Genomic DNA, 18,344 nt, shown 5'->3' with positions numbered 1-18,344 from the left:
TCCTCATGGTGTGTCATCGTGAATCTAAAACCTTACAGAGTACGTGCGCCCAAAAGCTGCTTGTTTCCTGTCCTGGTTAACATTTTCTTGTCGTGGGAAACAGACCCCCCCCCACCCCCCCCTTGCCAGCACTTTTATCTTCTCCCCTTCTTGGTGTTATTTCGGCTTATCCACCTCGCACATTGTTCTCAGACAACAAGCAGGTTTGTGCCTCGGGCAGCAGCGAAGGAAACGCCATCAGCGTGTTTGTTGCTCCAAACCGACGTTATCGCCTCATTATCGGCCCGGGAAGTTTCCAGCCGGGGAGGGAAGAGCAACAACGGACAGGACGTTAGCACGGGGACATCGTGTTTGGCCGATAGGCTTGCAAAACAATAGCAGTGTCTTCTCAGCGCAGAGGGACCACTGAAGGGAGCACGCCGAGGTCAGCCCCCCTGCCTGAGCTTCACCTGGGGGCTTTAAAGCACAACGTGCACAGCAGAAACATGTCTGTCACAGCCCCCCCCCCCCCCCCCGCCCCCCCCATAGCATGTCTTCTCTATCTGTCACAGCCCCCCCCCCCCCCCCCTTGTGTCCTGTCTACTGTATGGTTAATACACTCGTTTGGTATTTTTAATGCTAAAATACAAAAAATAGTGTCTTTTGATTTTTATCCTGAAGAAAATAGTCATTTAAATTCTAAATAATATCAATGGAAGCATAACTAAGTCATAATGTCATCATCATGGAATACAAGACACAATAAATTGTCATTTATCACAGCAGAAGCAGCAGCTGTACGATAATCAGAATTCCGGTGTTCCTGAACTCACCTCGCTCGCCGTGACAGTGATTGGTTGATAATAAGGAAGTGTTGTGTGACGATGCGTGTGTCGTGTTGGGACTTCGCGCCAATGTTGGCCTAATAAGGTGGCCAATTCAGTTAAATAAGCATTGAAGACAATTCATAACTCATTCATAACCAACAGCACCCCCTAGTGGCTGATCATATTAAAAAGTATGAATGTATGAATGACTTCAATTTCAATGTGGTTTTGTAAAATGTGTTTGATCCTGCCTGGGAGTGGTCCTTGTGAGTTGCCGTAGTACACTTATTTCACACTGCACTTATTTCACACTGCACTTATTTCACACTGCACTTATTTCACACTGCACTTATTTCACACTGCACTTATTTCACACTGCACTTATTTCACAGTGCACTTATTTCACACTGCACTTATTTCACAGTGCACTTATTTCACACTGCACTTATTTCACACTGCACTTATTTCACAGTGCACTTATTTCACACTGCACTTATTTCACACTGCACTTATTTCACACTGCACTTATTTCACACTGCACTTATTTCACACTGCACTTATTTCTCAGTGCACTTATTTCTCAGTGCACTTATTTCAAAGTGCACAGGCCACACATAACCCCGGGGCCACTTGGTCACGTGACGGTGCGCCACCAATCAGTGTGGTCTATACCAGTCACCCGGAAGAGATTCCACACCGGGAGCCGTGGGGGACACCCATGGAAGAGATGCTGCAGGTATGGCAAAGTTGTCGTCATTTCACAATCTAAAAGTGTAAACATAATGTATATGTTGTCGGAGTGTAGGGGGGTCCACCGGCGGGACGCCATATTGAAAGGAGCAGTGTTTGATAGAACTACGGAATTGGTGAGTGTTTGTTTACATCTCGTTGCTCGTTGTGACGCAACCGAGCCAGCAACTTCCTGTGCCCCAGCATTGAGCGTCTCGACCTCTTGCTTGCGTCAGGTCCTCGGGGGCCGTCCTGGAAGCCTCCCACCGCCACTTTGGTCTCACCTCCAGCTAATGTATTTCAAATCCGAGTCTTAGCTCAACGGGGCTCTTCAAAATGGGGCACAGTGAGCCCATCATCTCCTAGTATTCATATTCATATCCTGACTCATAACTCATAACTCATCCTCACTGTGGCTTTGTTGGTTTTACCTTTATTCTTTCATCCGGATCACAGGCAGCAGTACATGAAATCCATTATTATTAGTAGGTCGTGTTGTTATAGTTATCGTTATTATTGCTATTATTAATGGTATTAAGTACATGTGTGGTAAGTGTTAGTATTCTAGGTATATGTGAGGTAAGTATAAGTACAGGTGTTGTGTCAAACAGACATATTTCTGTCATCATATATCATTTTCAGTTCTTTCTTCCCACAAACGAGGTTGTTTGTCTCCGAGTTTCTCCAACGTTGCGTTTGTACTTCAGGGTGGAGGAGGACCTCTAGCGGACATGTTTGGTGTTGCATGCATTGTCCCACCAGCGGCAGTGCTGTACAGTATTTTCATGGATGGAAGCCGTGTAGTTTTTAGGTGTTTTCCATCCAGTGCCAGCCAGACATGCCTTAGGAGTACTTCTACTTCCATCCAGTATTTCTCTGTTTGCATGGGGGGGGGGGGGCATTGGTGGTCCCAGGCGCTGTAGCGATGCTGGTGTTTCGGGCGGCTGCTAAGGTTGTTCGGGTGCCGGGTGGCTTGTGCCCAGGGCATGTTAGGACGGGCCCTTAAAGTCGCAGGCGGTTTATTGATTGACTGCTCACGGTCGCGTGGATTTATCCGTATGACATCATAATTCCCTCATGCCTCCCGATAATGACCGTGCAGGTGGACTATGAAAGCACCCTGGCGCTGGAGCGTACACGGGGGGTGGATGCCTGACTGAACTCAGCCGTGTTGCTGTGGTGATTCCACGTCACGCGTTTGGAGACACATGGATGTCCTAGCAGCCCAGCTCTTCAGCTGGCACACTGCGTGCTTTCTGAGGGGATGCGGGGTTAATCCCCCCACCCCCCATGAATGCAAGTCTCAAGGACCACTCCTGCAGGCTGAGGACAGGAACGCTCACAATGACAGCACACGTCATGTTCCTATTAGCTTCTTTAATGCTGTTTGATTAGAAAACAGGACTTGGACAAACAGCATGAGGACTTTCATGTTTCTAACAGTTACTGGCCTGCTCTCTTAGGACGAGGCTCCTGTCCCAAGGCTGCCAAAAACAAAGGCAATCATGGTTCAGCTGCAGGAACCTCTATGGAGGTCAGCGCACGCACGCACACACACGTCAACAAGAAAGCAGACAAAAGAAGAGAAGTGATGGCTACATGAGTTTGTAGCGCATCAGTGATAGTCTGTGCAGAGATGGCGGCTGTGGTGGTTCTTGCAGGAACGTCTCCATGGAGGCCAACCATGGCTCAGGTGACCACGATGGCCATGAAGAGCTCAAGCCAAACACAGGCCAGGAGATGCGTCTGCTTCATGCCCAATGAGATGCTGCAACCCCAAACATCCTCCAGGGTTCACTAGTCTCTTTGCAAGAGGAGGTGTGATGATAACCATAGAACTGACTGCCGCATACAAGTAATAAAGACAAATGGATATGAGCAGATGGATGCAAACGAGATACGGTCAGCCTTCGTTTAGCGCTGCTTCCGCTCCTCATTGGACAATACATTATTAGAGCCCTTTAGACGTGAAATAGCACCCCTATAGTCACATTTACACCCCTATTACCCCTATTATTATGTAGTAGACATAATCAGAGAACATAAGACATAAATTTAGCTGTGAATGTTAGCCTACTTATGACCTTTAGCTGTGAATGTTAGCATGCCGTGTGACCTTTAGCTGTGAATGTTAGCATACCGTGTGACCTTTAGCTGTGAATGTTAGCATGCCGTGTGACCTTTAGCTGTGAATGTTAGCATGCCGTGTGACCTTTAGCTGTGAATGTTAGCCTACTTATGACCTTTAGCTGTGAATGTTAGCCTACTTATGACCTTTAGCTGTGAATGTTAGCATGCCGTGTGACCTTTAGCTGTGAATGTTAGCATACCGTGTGACCTTTAGCTGTGAATGTTAGCATGCTGTGTGACCTTTAGCTGTGAATGTTAGCATACCGTGTACCGTGTGACCTTTAGCTGTGAATGTTAGCATACCGTGTGACCTTTAGCTGTGAATGTTAGCATACTGTGTGACCTTTAGCTGTGAATGTTAGCATGCCGTGTGACCTTTAGCTGTGAATGTTAGCATGCCGTGTGACCTTTAGTTGTGAATGTTAGCATGCTGTGTGACCTTTAGCTGTGAATGTTAGCATGCCGTGTGACCTTTAGTTGTGAATGTTAGCATGCCGTGTGACCTTTAGCTGTGAATGTTAGCATACTGTGTGACCTTTAGCTGTGAATGTTAGCATGCCGTGTGACCTTTAGCTGTGAATGTTAGCATACCGTGTGACCTTTAGCTGTGAATGTTAGCATGCCGTGTGACCTTTAGCTGTGAATGTTAGCATACTGTGTGACCTTTAGCTGTGAATGTTAGCATGCCGTGTGACCTTTAGCTGTGAATGTTAGCATGCCGTGTGACCTTTAGTTGTGAATGTTAGCATGCCGTGTGACCTTTAGCTGTGAATGTTAGCATACTGTGTGACCTTTAGCTGTGAATGTTAGCATGCCGTGTGACCTTTAGCTGTGAATGTTAGCATACCGTGTGACCTTTAGCTGTGAATGTTAGCATGCCGTGTGACCTTTAGCTGTGAATGTTAGCATACCGTGTGACCTTTAGCTGTGAATGTTAGCATGCCGTGTGACCTTTAGCTGTGAATGTTAGCATGCCGTGTGACCTTTAGCTGTGAATGTTAGCATACCGTATGATAGGCTCTAAAGTGTTTACATACGTAGCCAACAGCAGTCAGACATGACGTAGAACGGTGATTTGTACAAGCTAGTAGAGAGTAGCCCATGAACCCTCCACAATAAAAGCCCAGCTAACCAACCTAGTCTATCCTCCTTGCGTGGGTTCTTTCGTTCAATGGCTGGCTAATATTCCAACTCCTGTTAGCTTGGTGTCGCTGCAAGAACAGGTCAAGACTCAAAGCCTTTGGATGAGTCAGGATAGAAGGGTAGGTAAGAATAGCGCCTGGACCACGAGGGAGGCTACCTTGGCCCCGCAGGGCGGGATGTGACATCACAGGAAACGGATGTTTCACCATGTGTCACCTTGGAAGGGATGACGAAAAGCACGGATGCGTTCACCCTGCAGTGGATGGATGCAGATGGGATCCATTTGGGCATACACATCGGGCCTGCGTCGCATTTAAGAAAACGGGAATTGAACTGTACACGAAGCCTGGGCCGGTTCCCGGTTTCAAGGTACGACACGGTACCAAGGAGTCTCTTTCAAAACCACTAAAACCACATGAGGTATGAGAGGACGCGGAGGTCCGGCACAGCCCACTTTGTCCCGTCCTGTGTTCTTCCTCGCAGGTGGAATTGGACTCGGAGGGGGTGAAACACGCTTGCTCCCATTCCCGCCTGCTCCCATTCCCACCTGACGCCTTGTCATGACACCAGATTTCCCAGCTGTTGTGTGATTGAGTCACATGACATCAGGGAGGAACCCACATGTCCATTGTAGTAGGCTCCAGTGTAAATGGAAGTGGATGGCTGTCCCATGAAGAGATGGAATGAAGTATTTGCACACAGCCTGTTCTTGTCTTGTAACGTGAAGTGAAAGTACATGTAGATACCCGTGTTTTGATGAGTACAATCTCGTACATAGTAGTAAATCTCATGTCAGCCACTGCAGTACATTTCATTTGCATCCTGCAAACTAGCGTACTTGGATGGTTTGGCTGTTTAGTTGGGAAATAGTCAGTCCGGCATTGTGTGCCTGGAGGAATGGGAGGGAATAGGAAGGAATAGGAAGGAATGGGAGGGAATGGACGGTAATAAATAGCAGCTGTGTAGGAGAACGGAACGCAGGCAGGAATGGGGCATCAGGCAGAATCAGGAAGCCAGACCAGGAGTCAGGAGAAGAACGTTCCTGACTGAAAGCCTGCTGGAGGGAATAGCTCGGAGAAGTTTGTGCAAAATGCCTTTTTTTTAAACGAGAAAAATCTACAGTGTCAAACTACAAAAGGACTGCATGATTGTTTTAGCACCCTGCCCCCCCCCCAAAAAAAAATGGGACTGAAAATCAGAGAGGGAAAGCCTGTGGAGTTGGCTTGGGAATCATTTGAATGGGAACTATTTGCTTCCCATTCCTTGTTTACTGTATCGCCATGCTGCATGATATCGCCGTGCTGCATGATATCATTGTGCCGCATGATATCATTGTGCCGCATGATATCATTGCGCCGCATGATATCATTGCGCCGCATGATATCGCCGTGCTGCAAATGCAGCATGGAGCCCACTGATGTGTTTTCTCAAGTAAAGCTAAACTCCTGAGCCACTTCTTCTTTGTTGGTGTTGGTGTGTATTTTTTGCGATGGGCAAGTGGTCATGGAAACGAGGAATGGGAATAAGAACATTTGAATGATCCCGGTTCCCATGGATGCCCAACCCCACATGGGCGCCTGCCAGAAGGCACGTAATGAAAGGCCACGTCACGTGTCTCCTTGAGCGCAGGAATGAGGAGCTTGTGTGGTTGCCATGGAAGCGTCAGCTAAAGCCAGTATGTGAAGCTGAGGCCGGTCTTGTGACATGGCCGCTTCTAGTGCGGATGTATTCGGCTGGCTGTGAGAGGAAAGGCAGGAAGGGCGGGAGGGAGAGGGGAAGGAGAGGGAAAGGAGAGGGGAAGGAGAGGGGGAGGAGAGGGAAAGGAGAGGGGAAGGAGAGGGAAAGGAGAAGGAAAGGAGAAGGAAAGGAGAGGGGAAGGAGAGGGGAAGGAGAGGGAAAGGAGAGGGAAAGGAGAAGGAAAGGAGAAGGAAAGGAGAGGGAAAGGAGAGGGGAAGGAGAAGGAAAGGAGAGGGAAAGGAGAGGGGAAGGAGAGGGGAAGGAGAGGGAAAGGAGAGGGAAAGGAGAAGGAAAGGAGAGGGAAAGGAGAAGGGAAGGAGAGGGAAAGGAGAGGGAAAGCTGGATGCAGCAATCAACGAAGGCCCATCAAAGCACCTCCTTATGGTTCCACAGTTGGTGTGAAATGAGGTTGAACAGGTGAGAACGTTTGTATCTAAGCTATGCCATCATGCCCGCTTGAGAAGGCGGTGGAATTAAAGTAGTCAGCGTCCATGTTGAAAGGCGTCAGTATGACCCAGCAGCCACTGACAAGGAAGCAGGTCCTAAAGATGGCGGGTCTACAGTTGATATCATACCTCCATCTTCCCAAAGCAACTAATGAGTTCATCTGACATCTCGCCTCAAGGAGCTGGCGAGGTTAAAGGTCAGCTCCAGTCGGGTAACCTGAGGGCGGGAGAAGGTCATGAGAAGAAGCAAAGGCGGGGCGGGGCCACGCGGGGAACGTGTGTCACCATGGGAGTCAGATGTGTGTCTCCACGTCGGTGTAGCCGGGCAGCACGTCTCCGTTGGAGCAGCTCTTTGGCGCCGCCGGGCCGTGGGGCAGCATGTGGGCGCTCGTCTCTCCTTCCGGCGACGCCGTCTGGCCGAGCCGCAGCCGCCCGTGGATGAGGGGAACGAAGAACAGCACCACGCCCCCGATCATGGGGGGCACGCCGGCCACGGAGAAGGCCACCGTGTAGTCGCCAAAATAATCGTGGAGGAGACCTGGGGGGTACAGGGAGAGTAACCCACGGCCATGTGGAGCGACCGCAACACACTCGCTCTTCCTCAGGGTCACTGCGGCATTGATCCGTTATCATCTCTGCTATCATCATCTACTCTGCTATTGGAATGTTGGAATACGGGATCATTCCTCCGCCAGGACACCAACCCGATGTCTTCCTGGATGATTGATATCCACCCATGACAGCTTGGCCTTGGTCTCTACCATGTTTGGCTTCATGGTTTTTACCATCAGGAAGACATGAGGGTAAATAAATACTAGGAGAGAAATAGCCATGTACAAGTACGTATGTATTTACTTAATACCTGTAATATTATGGGACACAATGGACCAAAGTACTTTGATGTGGTTGCTAAACCCTGGATAAAATATGGTTGTCTTTTATTTTCTTAACACTACTTTTTGGAACTATCCGTCTTTGTGTGGACTTAGCCTAAATTCCGTGCCCCCACCCTGCAGTCCCCACCCCTCCCATTACATACTGTGTAAGGTAAACAAACAGAAACAGGGACAACCAGTTAAACACACCACACTGCAGCATGGGATGTACTGTACTGGCTACTGTATACTCATATGCAGTATACATGTAGTAGCAGGCAGTATACATGCAGTATACATGCAGTATACATGCAGCATGGGATGTACTGTACTGGCTACTGTATACTCATATGCAGTATACATGTAGTAGCAGGCAGTATACATGCAGTATACATGCAGTATACATGCAGCATGGGATGTGTGGAACACAAGTTAAAGTCTCACCGGCGATGGGGGGGCCAGCGGTCATGGGAAGGGACATGAGGCCCAGCAGGTAGCCTATGGCCTGCGAGGCCTGCATGGGTCCCACCAGCTCGAAGGCGATGGGAGCCATCATGGTGAGGAAGCATCCGTCACACAGGCCCAGAAAGACGCACACCACGACCAGCCCCTCGAAGACGGCACACTGAGGGATCATCATGGACATCAGACCCAGGACCATGAAGGACACCACCTACAAAGGACGCAAGAGACAAGGTTCATTCCTCTGTCCACCCTGTGTGCGAGTCTCCATGTCCATCCGTGGACCGCCCACTGGTCTTCCACCCTGAGCTGGCAAATATGGCCGACACGTTTACACGGAGGGTCGGGCGACGGTGAAGGAGGGTGGAAATACAAAGTCTATTCATGCAGCTAGCTTATGGCGCAATGCAGACCAAAACGTAAACGTAAGCCAGCACGGGAAGGTCATCCTTTTGCTAACCTGCATGTAGATCTTCTTCAGGCCGGGAATGAGGTCCCCGATCTTGCCGAAAGTGAGTCGTCCCACCCCTGATGATGCTCCGATGCAGACCAGGAGCAGCCACTCTTTGTCGCTGCCCTTGAACTGCTCCTCTACGAAGTTGATCTGGTGGAGAAGAGCACAGGCAGATGGAGATGGGCACGCCACCTTGTGGTCAACAGTAGAACATCACCTGCAAGGTGTGGTGATCACATAGCAAACAGCACAGCAGGAAGACACAATGTATATAGGCCAGCGCCCCCCCCCCCCCCCCCCCCAACCCCCCCCCCGGATGGGCTCCAACACATGAAACCGGCCTCTGAAGTCCTTCCTGAACATGTTGAACTATTTGCCGTGCTTTGAAGGCGTGGGACGCATGAATGGCCATAGGCTGCCATGTTTAGGGCTGGGGGGGGCCCATAAGGGAGGGGCTTCCTGGAGCCCTGGAGCCATTACAAAGGCCGGGGCTGTATTTACATCTGGGCCCCGGCCTGAAACAACAGGTCTGGCGGAGGGAGGTCGCAACAGGAGCATCAGACATCTGGATACGTGAACATTTGGCTCATGACACCAGCAGACTCGGCCATCTTGTTCATGAAAAAGCTTCCGGAGGAGGCGGGCCAAGGGACGTCGGCACCAGGCTGGATGGATGGATGGATCAGGGCTGCCATTGTTTCCACGTCAGCTGTTTCTCCTTTATGTCATTCTATCTTGTGAAGCGCTATGGAGCAGTGACGTATGCATGAAGACGAGAAGGAGGACGGTGTTCTTACCAGATGGACGTAAGGCACAAAGTAGCCCAGTACTGCTGTAGCAACTCCAAAAGCCCACACGCGGTAGGTGACGATGCCAAAAACTCTCAGGTTAAAGTACTTTCGGACCCCCGCCAAGGCCTTACTGCACCAGTTCCCGCTGTGAGCACTGGCCCCCGGCTGGACTGGAGGCTGAGCGCTGCCCGGTGGTCCCACGCAAGGTCCGGCGGGGAGCAGCGGCTTGAATGTCAGCGCCAGCAAGGCTTGCACCAGCATGAAGAGGCTGAGGATCTGGAAGGTCCTGCTGAGTCCCAGCGGCTCCACCACCTTGTTGAGCAACACGGGGAGACCCATGGAGAAGAGGCTGGCCCCCGCCGTCACCACCCCGTTGGCCAAGCCCAGGCGCTGGCGAAAGTAGTGGCCCAGGATGACCAAGGAGGGCTGGAAGGCGAAGGAGGATCCACAGCCAAACAGCACGCCGTAGGTCAAATAACGGAGGCTCAGCGAGCTGGAAAACAGACCATGAGAGCCTTAGACATAGCGCTCTTTTAGCGGAACGCCACATGTCCCGCTGACACGCTACAGTCACACCAACGCCCACTTCATGCATGAGTACACGTGTTTCCTGGCTGGCTACGGAAGCTTATTAGCCCCATTTTACTTCCTGAATGAGTCGCTATTCCAAGAACGTTCTCACCTTCCTGGTCTTCCTGGTTTCTCCTACCCTACACCAAGGGTGCCCAGACGTTTGCCAGCAGGGGCCAAATAGATGTCATCTCAGATTTGTGATGAGCTGGAGGTGAAAATGTCACTCTTTGCTCTTTTTGGCCAAATTGTTTTTTAAACATGTCACCTTTCTTGTTAAATGGTCTTTCATGTATTCCCTTAATATTGTAACGTTTCCCAATACCAACTTTCCAAAAATGACACCTCTTGGTACTTTGGCAAAGCCAATAGTGATCACTGTCCAACACGGAAGATAAGATAAGATAAGATGAGGTAAGGTAACATATGCCTTTATAAGATAAATGCTGCACTCACATATGAAGTCTACGCTAGTTTAACGCCCGCTGCTTACGTTGCAAAAGATGTACTCAGCAGTCCGATGAACGCCAGCAGCGCCCCGCTGACGGCGGTTTTCCGACAGCCAAAGTGGTCGGTGAACATGCTGACCACAGGTGAACAGAAGAAGATCATTCCCATGGCCAGCGCCCCGACCCAGGCTGCACAGAGAGAACATACATTAGCTCACCTGAAGTCAACTCGGCAGTGACACCTTTACCCGACCATGATGAGGCGTGGAAACATGACCGTGGACAAATGGACTTCCCTTCCTTCGGAAATAAGAAGCCCAACACAAAAGGCTTGGATTTGTCTTCTTTGGAAGCGGACTGAAGAACATTTTCATGCATGAACGTCTTGTATCAAAGAGGTTGAGATGGAGTGGTTTAAAAAGTTGTCCTCTCTTCCAGTGTGGAAGTGGTCACTTTTTTGTCCTTCTTCCCCACTCCGCTTGGGACACTTTAAGCTTAGAATAAGTTTACTGGTTAAGTCAGGGGCTAGCTATGCTAGTGGCAGCCATCCCTGTAGCGATCCCGTAGCCCACACGATGTGATGAAAACCAGGAATAGCAGGAGTGTAATGTGATGATTAGTTCACGTCTTTTATTGAGTTCCCGTGAGCAGGAAAAGAATATGATTCCGTGCATGGAAGCATATTAGGAACACTGAGGTTAGCAGCGAGGTAGTCGCTGGTGTAAAGTTCACACATGGACAGTCTGTACCCTGAAATGCAAATAAATGACTGACTGGCTCGGGCTACCAGGGGACCAAAGGTGGGTTTGATATCAAACTGAGCCAAGAGGCCGTGCTGTTCCAAGCGGCCCAGAGGGGTGAGACCAAAAAACACATTCAGTCGGCGCCGTGTTATTCAACCACGGTTTAGCAAAGTATGAGGAATGGAGAGGAAGAAGAAATGAAATGAAAATGAGCTCATTGGGGGGGTGAGCAAGATGGGACAGCGGAGACGTCCTACATGGTGAAACTGTGGTTCTCTTTGTCGTGTCGCAGTACAGCCCCACTCAGGAGGTTACTGAGTTGAAATATGTGACACAGCAGTCAGTGTGGCGAGTGGAAGCCCAGAGCACTTGAAGTGAATGACTTACAGTATGTACACACATGGAAGGCATGCAGGGCCTGGCCTCGTGTTTGGCTTCCTCCCGGCCGCCACCAAGCCTCGCTTCATTCCACCTCTTTTATTCCGGTCTTTCTTCAATTCAAGAACAACCAGGTGGACACTTGGCAAAGTCATGCAGGTCCTCCAGTCCTGCACTAGAACTAAGGATGTGCATGAGCTGCTAGGAGCGTGTATGGTAAATGGGCTTCAGTGGTTTACGCCCCCGACCCGCCTTACGTGCTTCCTAGTCCTGACCCGGAGCCCCCCATGCCAGAAATGGGGCTTCTTTACTCAACTCTCCCCAAATTGCACTTCCATAGTATTAAGTGTAAAATGCCCAATGCTGAACTCGGAGCTTGGCTTTTCTTCCAACGGAAGCACCACCAAATCCCCGATTGAGCTTGGAAGGCTGGATGGGGTCTATCCATCGTAGGCCACCGGACGCTTTAGACGGCCATTTCACACTTCGGAAGCTATGGTCATAAGCTTTGGATGAACAGCCTGTTTGACCTAAAATGTTTTTTTGTCTCACTGCCATGTCCTGCATGCTGAAGGTCAGAGAGCTCCTTCAGACCCAACAGATGCTGGATGGATCAACTGGTCTTCCCATTTTGATGGGGTGTGCATGTCTTCCTATCCTTGCCTTTGTGTCTCTTGTTCCATGTTCTCCCTCACATTGGCAGCTTAGGATGTCTTTGAGGGCGTCGTACTTCTGTGGTTCCACCATAACAATAACGAGAGTAACGGCATATGAGCGCCCCCTGACGTCTGCCCCCGTGTGGCTGCCATTGGAAACGATGCCATGACGGTGAGGTCATGACGCTTCTGCATGCTTCCAGGCTTCCTGGTCTGTACGTTCCACAGGGAACCGGTTTGACACGTCAGCCTTGACATGATGACGCTATGGTTGCTGCAGCTGCTCTCACGCACGGGGGGGTGCCCAGACCGGGTCGTCCAATGAAGAGCTGGAATGATGGCGTGGTTGTGGCTGTGAAAGGAAGTCCTATTCAGTCAGCAAGTCAGACAGGAAACGCTGTTGTGTGCTGACGTGGTTTGGGAGATTTCAAAGTAAAGTGAGTGGTGGCGTCACGCTAACGCTACACCTCATGGGCGTGTGAGAAGAGCGCACGCACGTGCGAGGTCGAGCATGAAGTTAGCGATGACTTAACTGAAACGCCACACCCAAGCCGTGAAGCTCACTGAAACGTCCCAGCACGAGCACAGCAGATGATGGGGGGCATTTTCTAAATAAGCCACTGCATGCAAGTACAGGAATACAAATATTTCATTATGGACGGCTATGGGGTAGGCTCCAGCACACCCTGGGGGGGGGGCGGCATGTAGAACATGTAGGGCTATTGTGACATCCAGGGTTGCTACTCTCAACAATGCAGGGTCCACCTCGCTTGGATTACGTCCTTACATGGCAAAACACTCCAACGTGTTCCTCCAGAAGAACAACACCACCTCCTACGTGTTTACCATGACTGGAGATGATCAGGACTATGGTCCAGCATTTATTTGTACGTCATAGTTGGCCGTGGAAGACAAAAGATTCCATGGAGATCAGGTGACCTGGCTGGCAGGTCCCGGTCCTAATCACACCGCAGTAACCACAGTACACCTTCCTAATCACACCGCAGTAACCACAGTACACCTTCCTAATCACACCGCAGTAACCAGAGTACACCTTCCTAATCACACCGCAGTAACCACAGTACACCTTCCTAATCACACCGCAGTAACCAGAGTACACCTCCCTAATCACACCGCAGTAACCAGAGTACACCTTCCTAATCACACCGCAGTAACCACAGTACACCTTCCTAATCACACCGCAGTAACCAGAGTACACCTTCCTAATCACACCGCAGTAACCAGAGTACACCTTCCTAATCACACCGCAGTAACCAGAGTACACCTTCCTAATCACACCGCAGTAACCACAGTACACCTTCCTAATCACACCGCAGTAACCAGAGTACACCTCCCTAATCACACCGCAGTAACCAGAGTACACCTTCCTAATCACACCGCAGTAACCAGAGTACACCTTCCTAATCACACCGCAGTAACCACAGTACACCTTCCTAATCACACCGCAGTAACCAGAGTACACCTTCCTAATCACACCGCAGTAACCACAGTACACCTTCCTAATCACACCGCAGTAACCAGAGTACACCTTCCTAATCACACCGCAGTAACCAGAGTACACCTTCCTAATCACACCGCAGTAACCACAGTACACCTTCCTAATCACACCGCAGTAACCAGAGTACACCTTCCTAATCACACCGCAGTAACCAGAGTACACCTTCCTAATCACACCGCAGTAACCACAGTACACCTTCCTAATCACACCGCAGTAACCAGAGTACACCTTCCTAATCACACCGCAGTAACCAGAGTACACCTTCCTAATCACACCGCAGTAACCAGAGTACACCTTCCTAATCACACCGCAGTAACCACAGTACACCTTCCTAATCACACCGCAGTAACCACAGTACACCTTCCTAATCACACCGCAGTAACCAGAGTACACCTTCCTAATCACACCGCAGTAACCACAGTACACCTTCCTAATCACACCGCAGTAACCACAGTACACCTTCCTAATCACACCGCAGTAACCAGAGTACACCTTCCTAATCACACCGCAGTAACCAGAGTACACCTTCCTAATCACACTGCAGTAACCACAGTACACCTTCCTAATCACACCGCAGTAACCACAGTACACCTTCCTAATCACACCGCAGTAACCACAGTACACCTTCCTAATCACACCGCAGTAACCACAGTACACCTTCCTAATCACACCGTAGTACAACAGGAGGTAGCCTGCCAGTACTACTGTATGTGTACAGTAGCTGTTGCGTAATATGGGGGCCTGTTGCCTCCATCCCACTCTTCTTAGCGTCCGCCCCACCGAGTATCAAAGCATCCTCTTTTGTTTCTTTTTCCCAGAGAGGACATGTTGTGCTGACGGAACAGCTGAGTACACACCTTGGGGGTGTTGTACGTGTCGGCACCACAGGGATGAGATCTCTAGCGTGCCGTTGGATGCTTATGGGGCAAAACAAGACCATCTGCAACTCATAAGCAGCCCACCCAGCTATTGTTAGCGATGGCTAAGCTTCAAGGCCGGACACCATGCAGCATTTCAAGGGACGCTTGGGCTCCTCTGACATGAAGCTGTATGACGTCTCCATCAGCAGCGTAGCGCATCAAGGGTGACTTACCCCACATGGTCCCGTGACCCGGTTCTAGTTGGATTTCGGTGATGAGGAAGGTACTTCTGGTTAGTTGCTGGGCCACTTAAGCAGAGTTTGGCGTCTCCAAACAATCCCAATAATACATTGGCCCACCAAAATGCCTCCACTGGACTTGTAAAACCATGAAAAGGTCGGAGACATGTTTGCCTTTCAGGAACAGATACATTGGAGTTCCTTTATTTCTTGTGGGAAAAATGGATCCGTTTGGCGTCCATTTTGGTTAGAGACGGTGCGCATCTGGAAGGAGTTAATGACGCTACCCAAGGCTCCACGGTACTGTAGAAGAATAGTACTCCCAGGATGGGAGGAAACGTGGGTGTGGAAATCAGCATCAAGAGCCATGACTCAGCAGTTGGGTCGAAAGAGTTTGTGGATGAGGAAGCACGACGGCTGGAAGACCTCGCTTTTGTTCCTCAGCTTGTTTTCTTCTAATTCTAAGGTCAGACCGGCAGGACTGAGCTTAATCCTTTCACAGCGGAACACCGGCTGAACAAGAATGATTACATAAGAGCTCTTGAAAGACTAAATCAACTGCCCCGTTTTCCTGAGCAGACCATGAGGAATCTGTCAGGTTGGATGAGAAGGAACAACAGGTCATGCTCATCTACGTGCCATGACAAAGTTGCCACAGGAGCGCCTCAGCCTCAGCTTCGGCTTTGGCTTTCTCTCGCCGTGTAGCACCTGCTTTCACGCTAACGCTATAGCACTGAATTTGCTCCAGAGGCCAGTCTGAGAACTATGATCCGGTCCCACATCCCTCTCTCTACAAGCGTTCCCATGTCCCGGCACCTCATGAATTCATTCATCTATTTGCTGCAATTGTTTATGGCAGTCATTGGATTTATGTCACCAAAGTCATGCACTGCATGGACATCTACAGTCCACAATAGAAGCTGATCATTCCATACATGACACATACGTCATTCCCACATGGCTCCATGGAAATGTATTTCATTCAGAAATGCTTGCTGTGTGACGCTTCAATCGGCTCTATCAATAGTAAAAACATGCAGATTTCCCCCTTTATGCCATCCCTGGTCACGGCTGATCCCAGCCGGCTTTGGGTGAGAGAGTACGTCCTGGACGGCTCGCCAGCCAATCACAGCGCACATATCACAAAGAAGCATTTCCACTCAGTCACATTAACTTAGAGTCTCCACTTAACATGCATGTTTTGGCTTATGGGGGGAGGGACCCCCCCCCCACACACACACACACACACTTCCAAACTCCACACAGAGACGCTCCAGCAGGGACAGGAACTTGCTAACCACTTGGCCACCTCCAACAAAGCAATTCCTTGTACAGCAGTTATTTCCTGCACAAAGGAGTTATATCCTGCCAGTCGTCCCCTTCCCTGAGTACCTGCTGACCTGCTGCAATGTCGGGAATACCGAGAGGAATACATGGGAACTTACAAAGTCAACAAACGCTTGACTTGAGTTGTTCTCGCATTGGACAGTTCCGTGTTTCCAGAGTCAAACTTTTGCCAGGACAAAACCTTCACCTAAATTCCGTGTTTTCATTTGACATAAACAAGACCTTTGTTCTTTTTCGAAAATGTAGATTTAGTTTACACTTGGAGATGAGGACTGGAACCAATTAGGATTTGACCAGGGGTGCCTGTTTTGTCCCAATCAAATATCTTGACAATACTACTGGTACTACAGTACCTACCAGGAGATACACTACTATCAGGAGAAGCAGAGTATGGGGGGCAGGGAGTCACCTGACGCGGCCCAGCAAGGTGCACTGTACTCGGGCACGCACACCGAGCAGCCGACGTGCCGCTATAACCAAGGAGCACGGATGAACGGTCCACGCAAGCCCCACGCTGCTTTCCACAGCAGAGAGCGTGTGTTTATGATAGCTGGCATGCAGGGAAAAGCCACTCCGCCGTGGGATGACCCACATCTCCCGTCTCGACGGGAGATTCCACGCACACGGCATACTGCATGTACAAAGTATCCTACATACCCACTTTGAACTGAGACGTCTTGTCCTCCGGGTCTGCGTGCTCCCTCACCAGCATCATGTGCAGGATGCCGAAAGAGTTCTGAATTCCGAAGATGGATCCATTGCACCAGGTCGCTGCCAAAACCACCAGCCAGCCAAAACCTCCTTCGGGGGGCGCGAATCCCCCGTCCTTCCTCTCCACCTGTACGGCCGGCTCTGCTTCGAGACCCGGGGACGATCCGGGCTTGCAGCCGGTCTCGATCAGCTGCACGGCGCAGTCCTCCTGCGGGACTTTCGACTCGCCGCCCGCCGCTTGCTCATCTTTATTCGGCTGCGGCTTTTGGGCAGCATCGCCCCGCTCGTCTTCGGGGGGACCCGCGGCGGGCTGCTCCGTCCCGGACACCCTGCCAGACGGCTGCGCCTGGTTGTCTACCCCGTTGGTCCCCATGCTGTCTGGTCTAGCGCCGAGGAGACTGTGGGCTCTTGGCGCACATACATGAGATATAGGTCACTGACATAAGCGTGGATTTGAATAGCCAATTTGATTGGCTCTCGGTCAAAACATCGTGGCAGACAAGCCGCTTGTTAAACACGGCCCGGCGTGTGTCATTCTAACGGACACACCGGGAATTGTTGCGATCTTTAAAAGTGATCGAATCAACCGAGACGAGACATGTTTACGTTTGTCGTCTTCTCCGCTCCTTGCCATCAACCTGCGAGAACCTCGCCTCGGCCTCCACGGCACTTTGTCCCGGCTGACGCCTACAGCAACGCTCCCTGGTGCCTCGACGAAGGCCGTCCTGAGTTAAATAGTTGGAATTATAAGGAACCGGCGCCTTCGTGTATGTTCCACGGGCTGTCCTGTCCCGTCCACAGCGTCCACAGCCGGCAGTCATTCAACTACTAGCTCACGCCCTCCTTTCCTGACAAGACTGACTGGCGGCGAGGGCCAATGGCGGCGCTGGAACTTCGGCGCTTTCCGGACAACGCGCGAAGATGCACGAGCGTATAGCAGACGACTGTCCGTCTCGGTGCTAAGCTAGTCCTGCGCTGTTAGCCTGCTAGCTAGCAAACTTGCTTTACGTGTCCAGAACGGTTTTTTTCGTTGATTTAGTGTCCAGAACGGTTATATTTGAACGATTTAGAATCTCGCACATCTGTTCCAACAGCATTAGTAAACTCGGGCTAATGTTTGTAACTCATTCACTGCTCTGTACGCTAATGTTGTCATATACTGAACATTCATTTGGCAGGAAAACGATATTACAGTCACAGTTCGTTCATAGTAATAATGTTAATGTAATAATGTCCTCTCGGTTCTCCTTAATTCGTAGCTTCCATAATGTGGCAGACAGCTTGGGAAAACGTGTTATG

General features: G+C 50.2%; 1 protein-coding gene across 1 annotated transcript; it reads right to left on the bottom strand.

Moving 5' to 3' along the window:
- Nucleotides 1-5,973: 5,973 nt before the first annotated feature.
- Nucleotides 5,974-17,932, bottom strand: slc16a2 (solute carrier family 16 member 2). Its single transcript, XM_058063386.2, has 7 exons — nucleotides 16,992-17,932; nucleotides 10,637-10,781; nucleotides 9,580-10,066; nucleotides 8,789-8,932; nucleotides 8,311-8,539; nucleotides 7,277-7,529; nucleotides 5,974-7,208 (listed from the first exon to the last, which is right to left on the bottom strand). Exons 1-6 carry the CDS (start codon nucleotides 17,416-17,418, stop codon nucleotides 7,285-7,287), a joined length of 1,677 nt encoding a protein of 558 aa, XP_057919369.2. The 5' UTR covers nucleotides 17,419-17,932; the 3' UTR covers nucleotides 5,974-7,208; nucleotides 7,277-7,284.
- Between the last annotated feature and the right edge of the window lie 412 nt (nucleotides 17,933-18,344).

Source organism: Doryrhamphus excisus, linkage group LG22, assembly GCF_037039965.1.
Source record: "Doryrhamphus excisus strain RoL-2023G ecotype Guam linkage group LG22, RoL_Dexc_Guam_v1.1, whole genome shotgun sequence".
NCBI lineage: Eukaryota > Metazoa > Chordata > Actinopteri > Syngnathiformes > Syngnathidae > Doryrhamphus > Doryrhamphus excisus.
Note: the sequence above shows the minus strand (reverse complement) of the source record. Positions and strands in the feature narration are given on the sequence as shown.

Coding starts and splice junctions, on each gene's coding strand:
- slc16a2 (XM_058063386.2), bottom strand. CDS start 17,418: ATGGGGACCAACGGGGTAGACAACCAGGCGCAGCCGTCTGGCAGGGTG. Junction 8,933..9,579: donor TTGTGCCTTACGTCCATCTG/GTAAGAACACCG, acceptor CTTCTCCACCAG/ATCAACTTCGTAGAGGAGCA. Junction 8,540..8,788: donor TGAAGAAGATCTACATGCAG/GTTAGCAAAAGG, acceptor CGTCCTTTGTAG/GTGGTGTCCTTCATGGTCCT.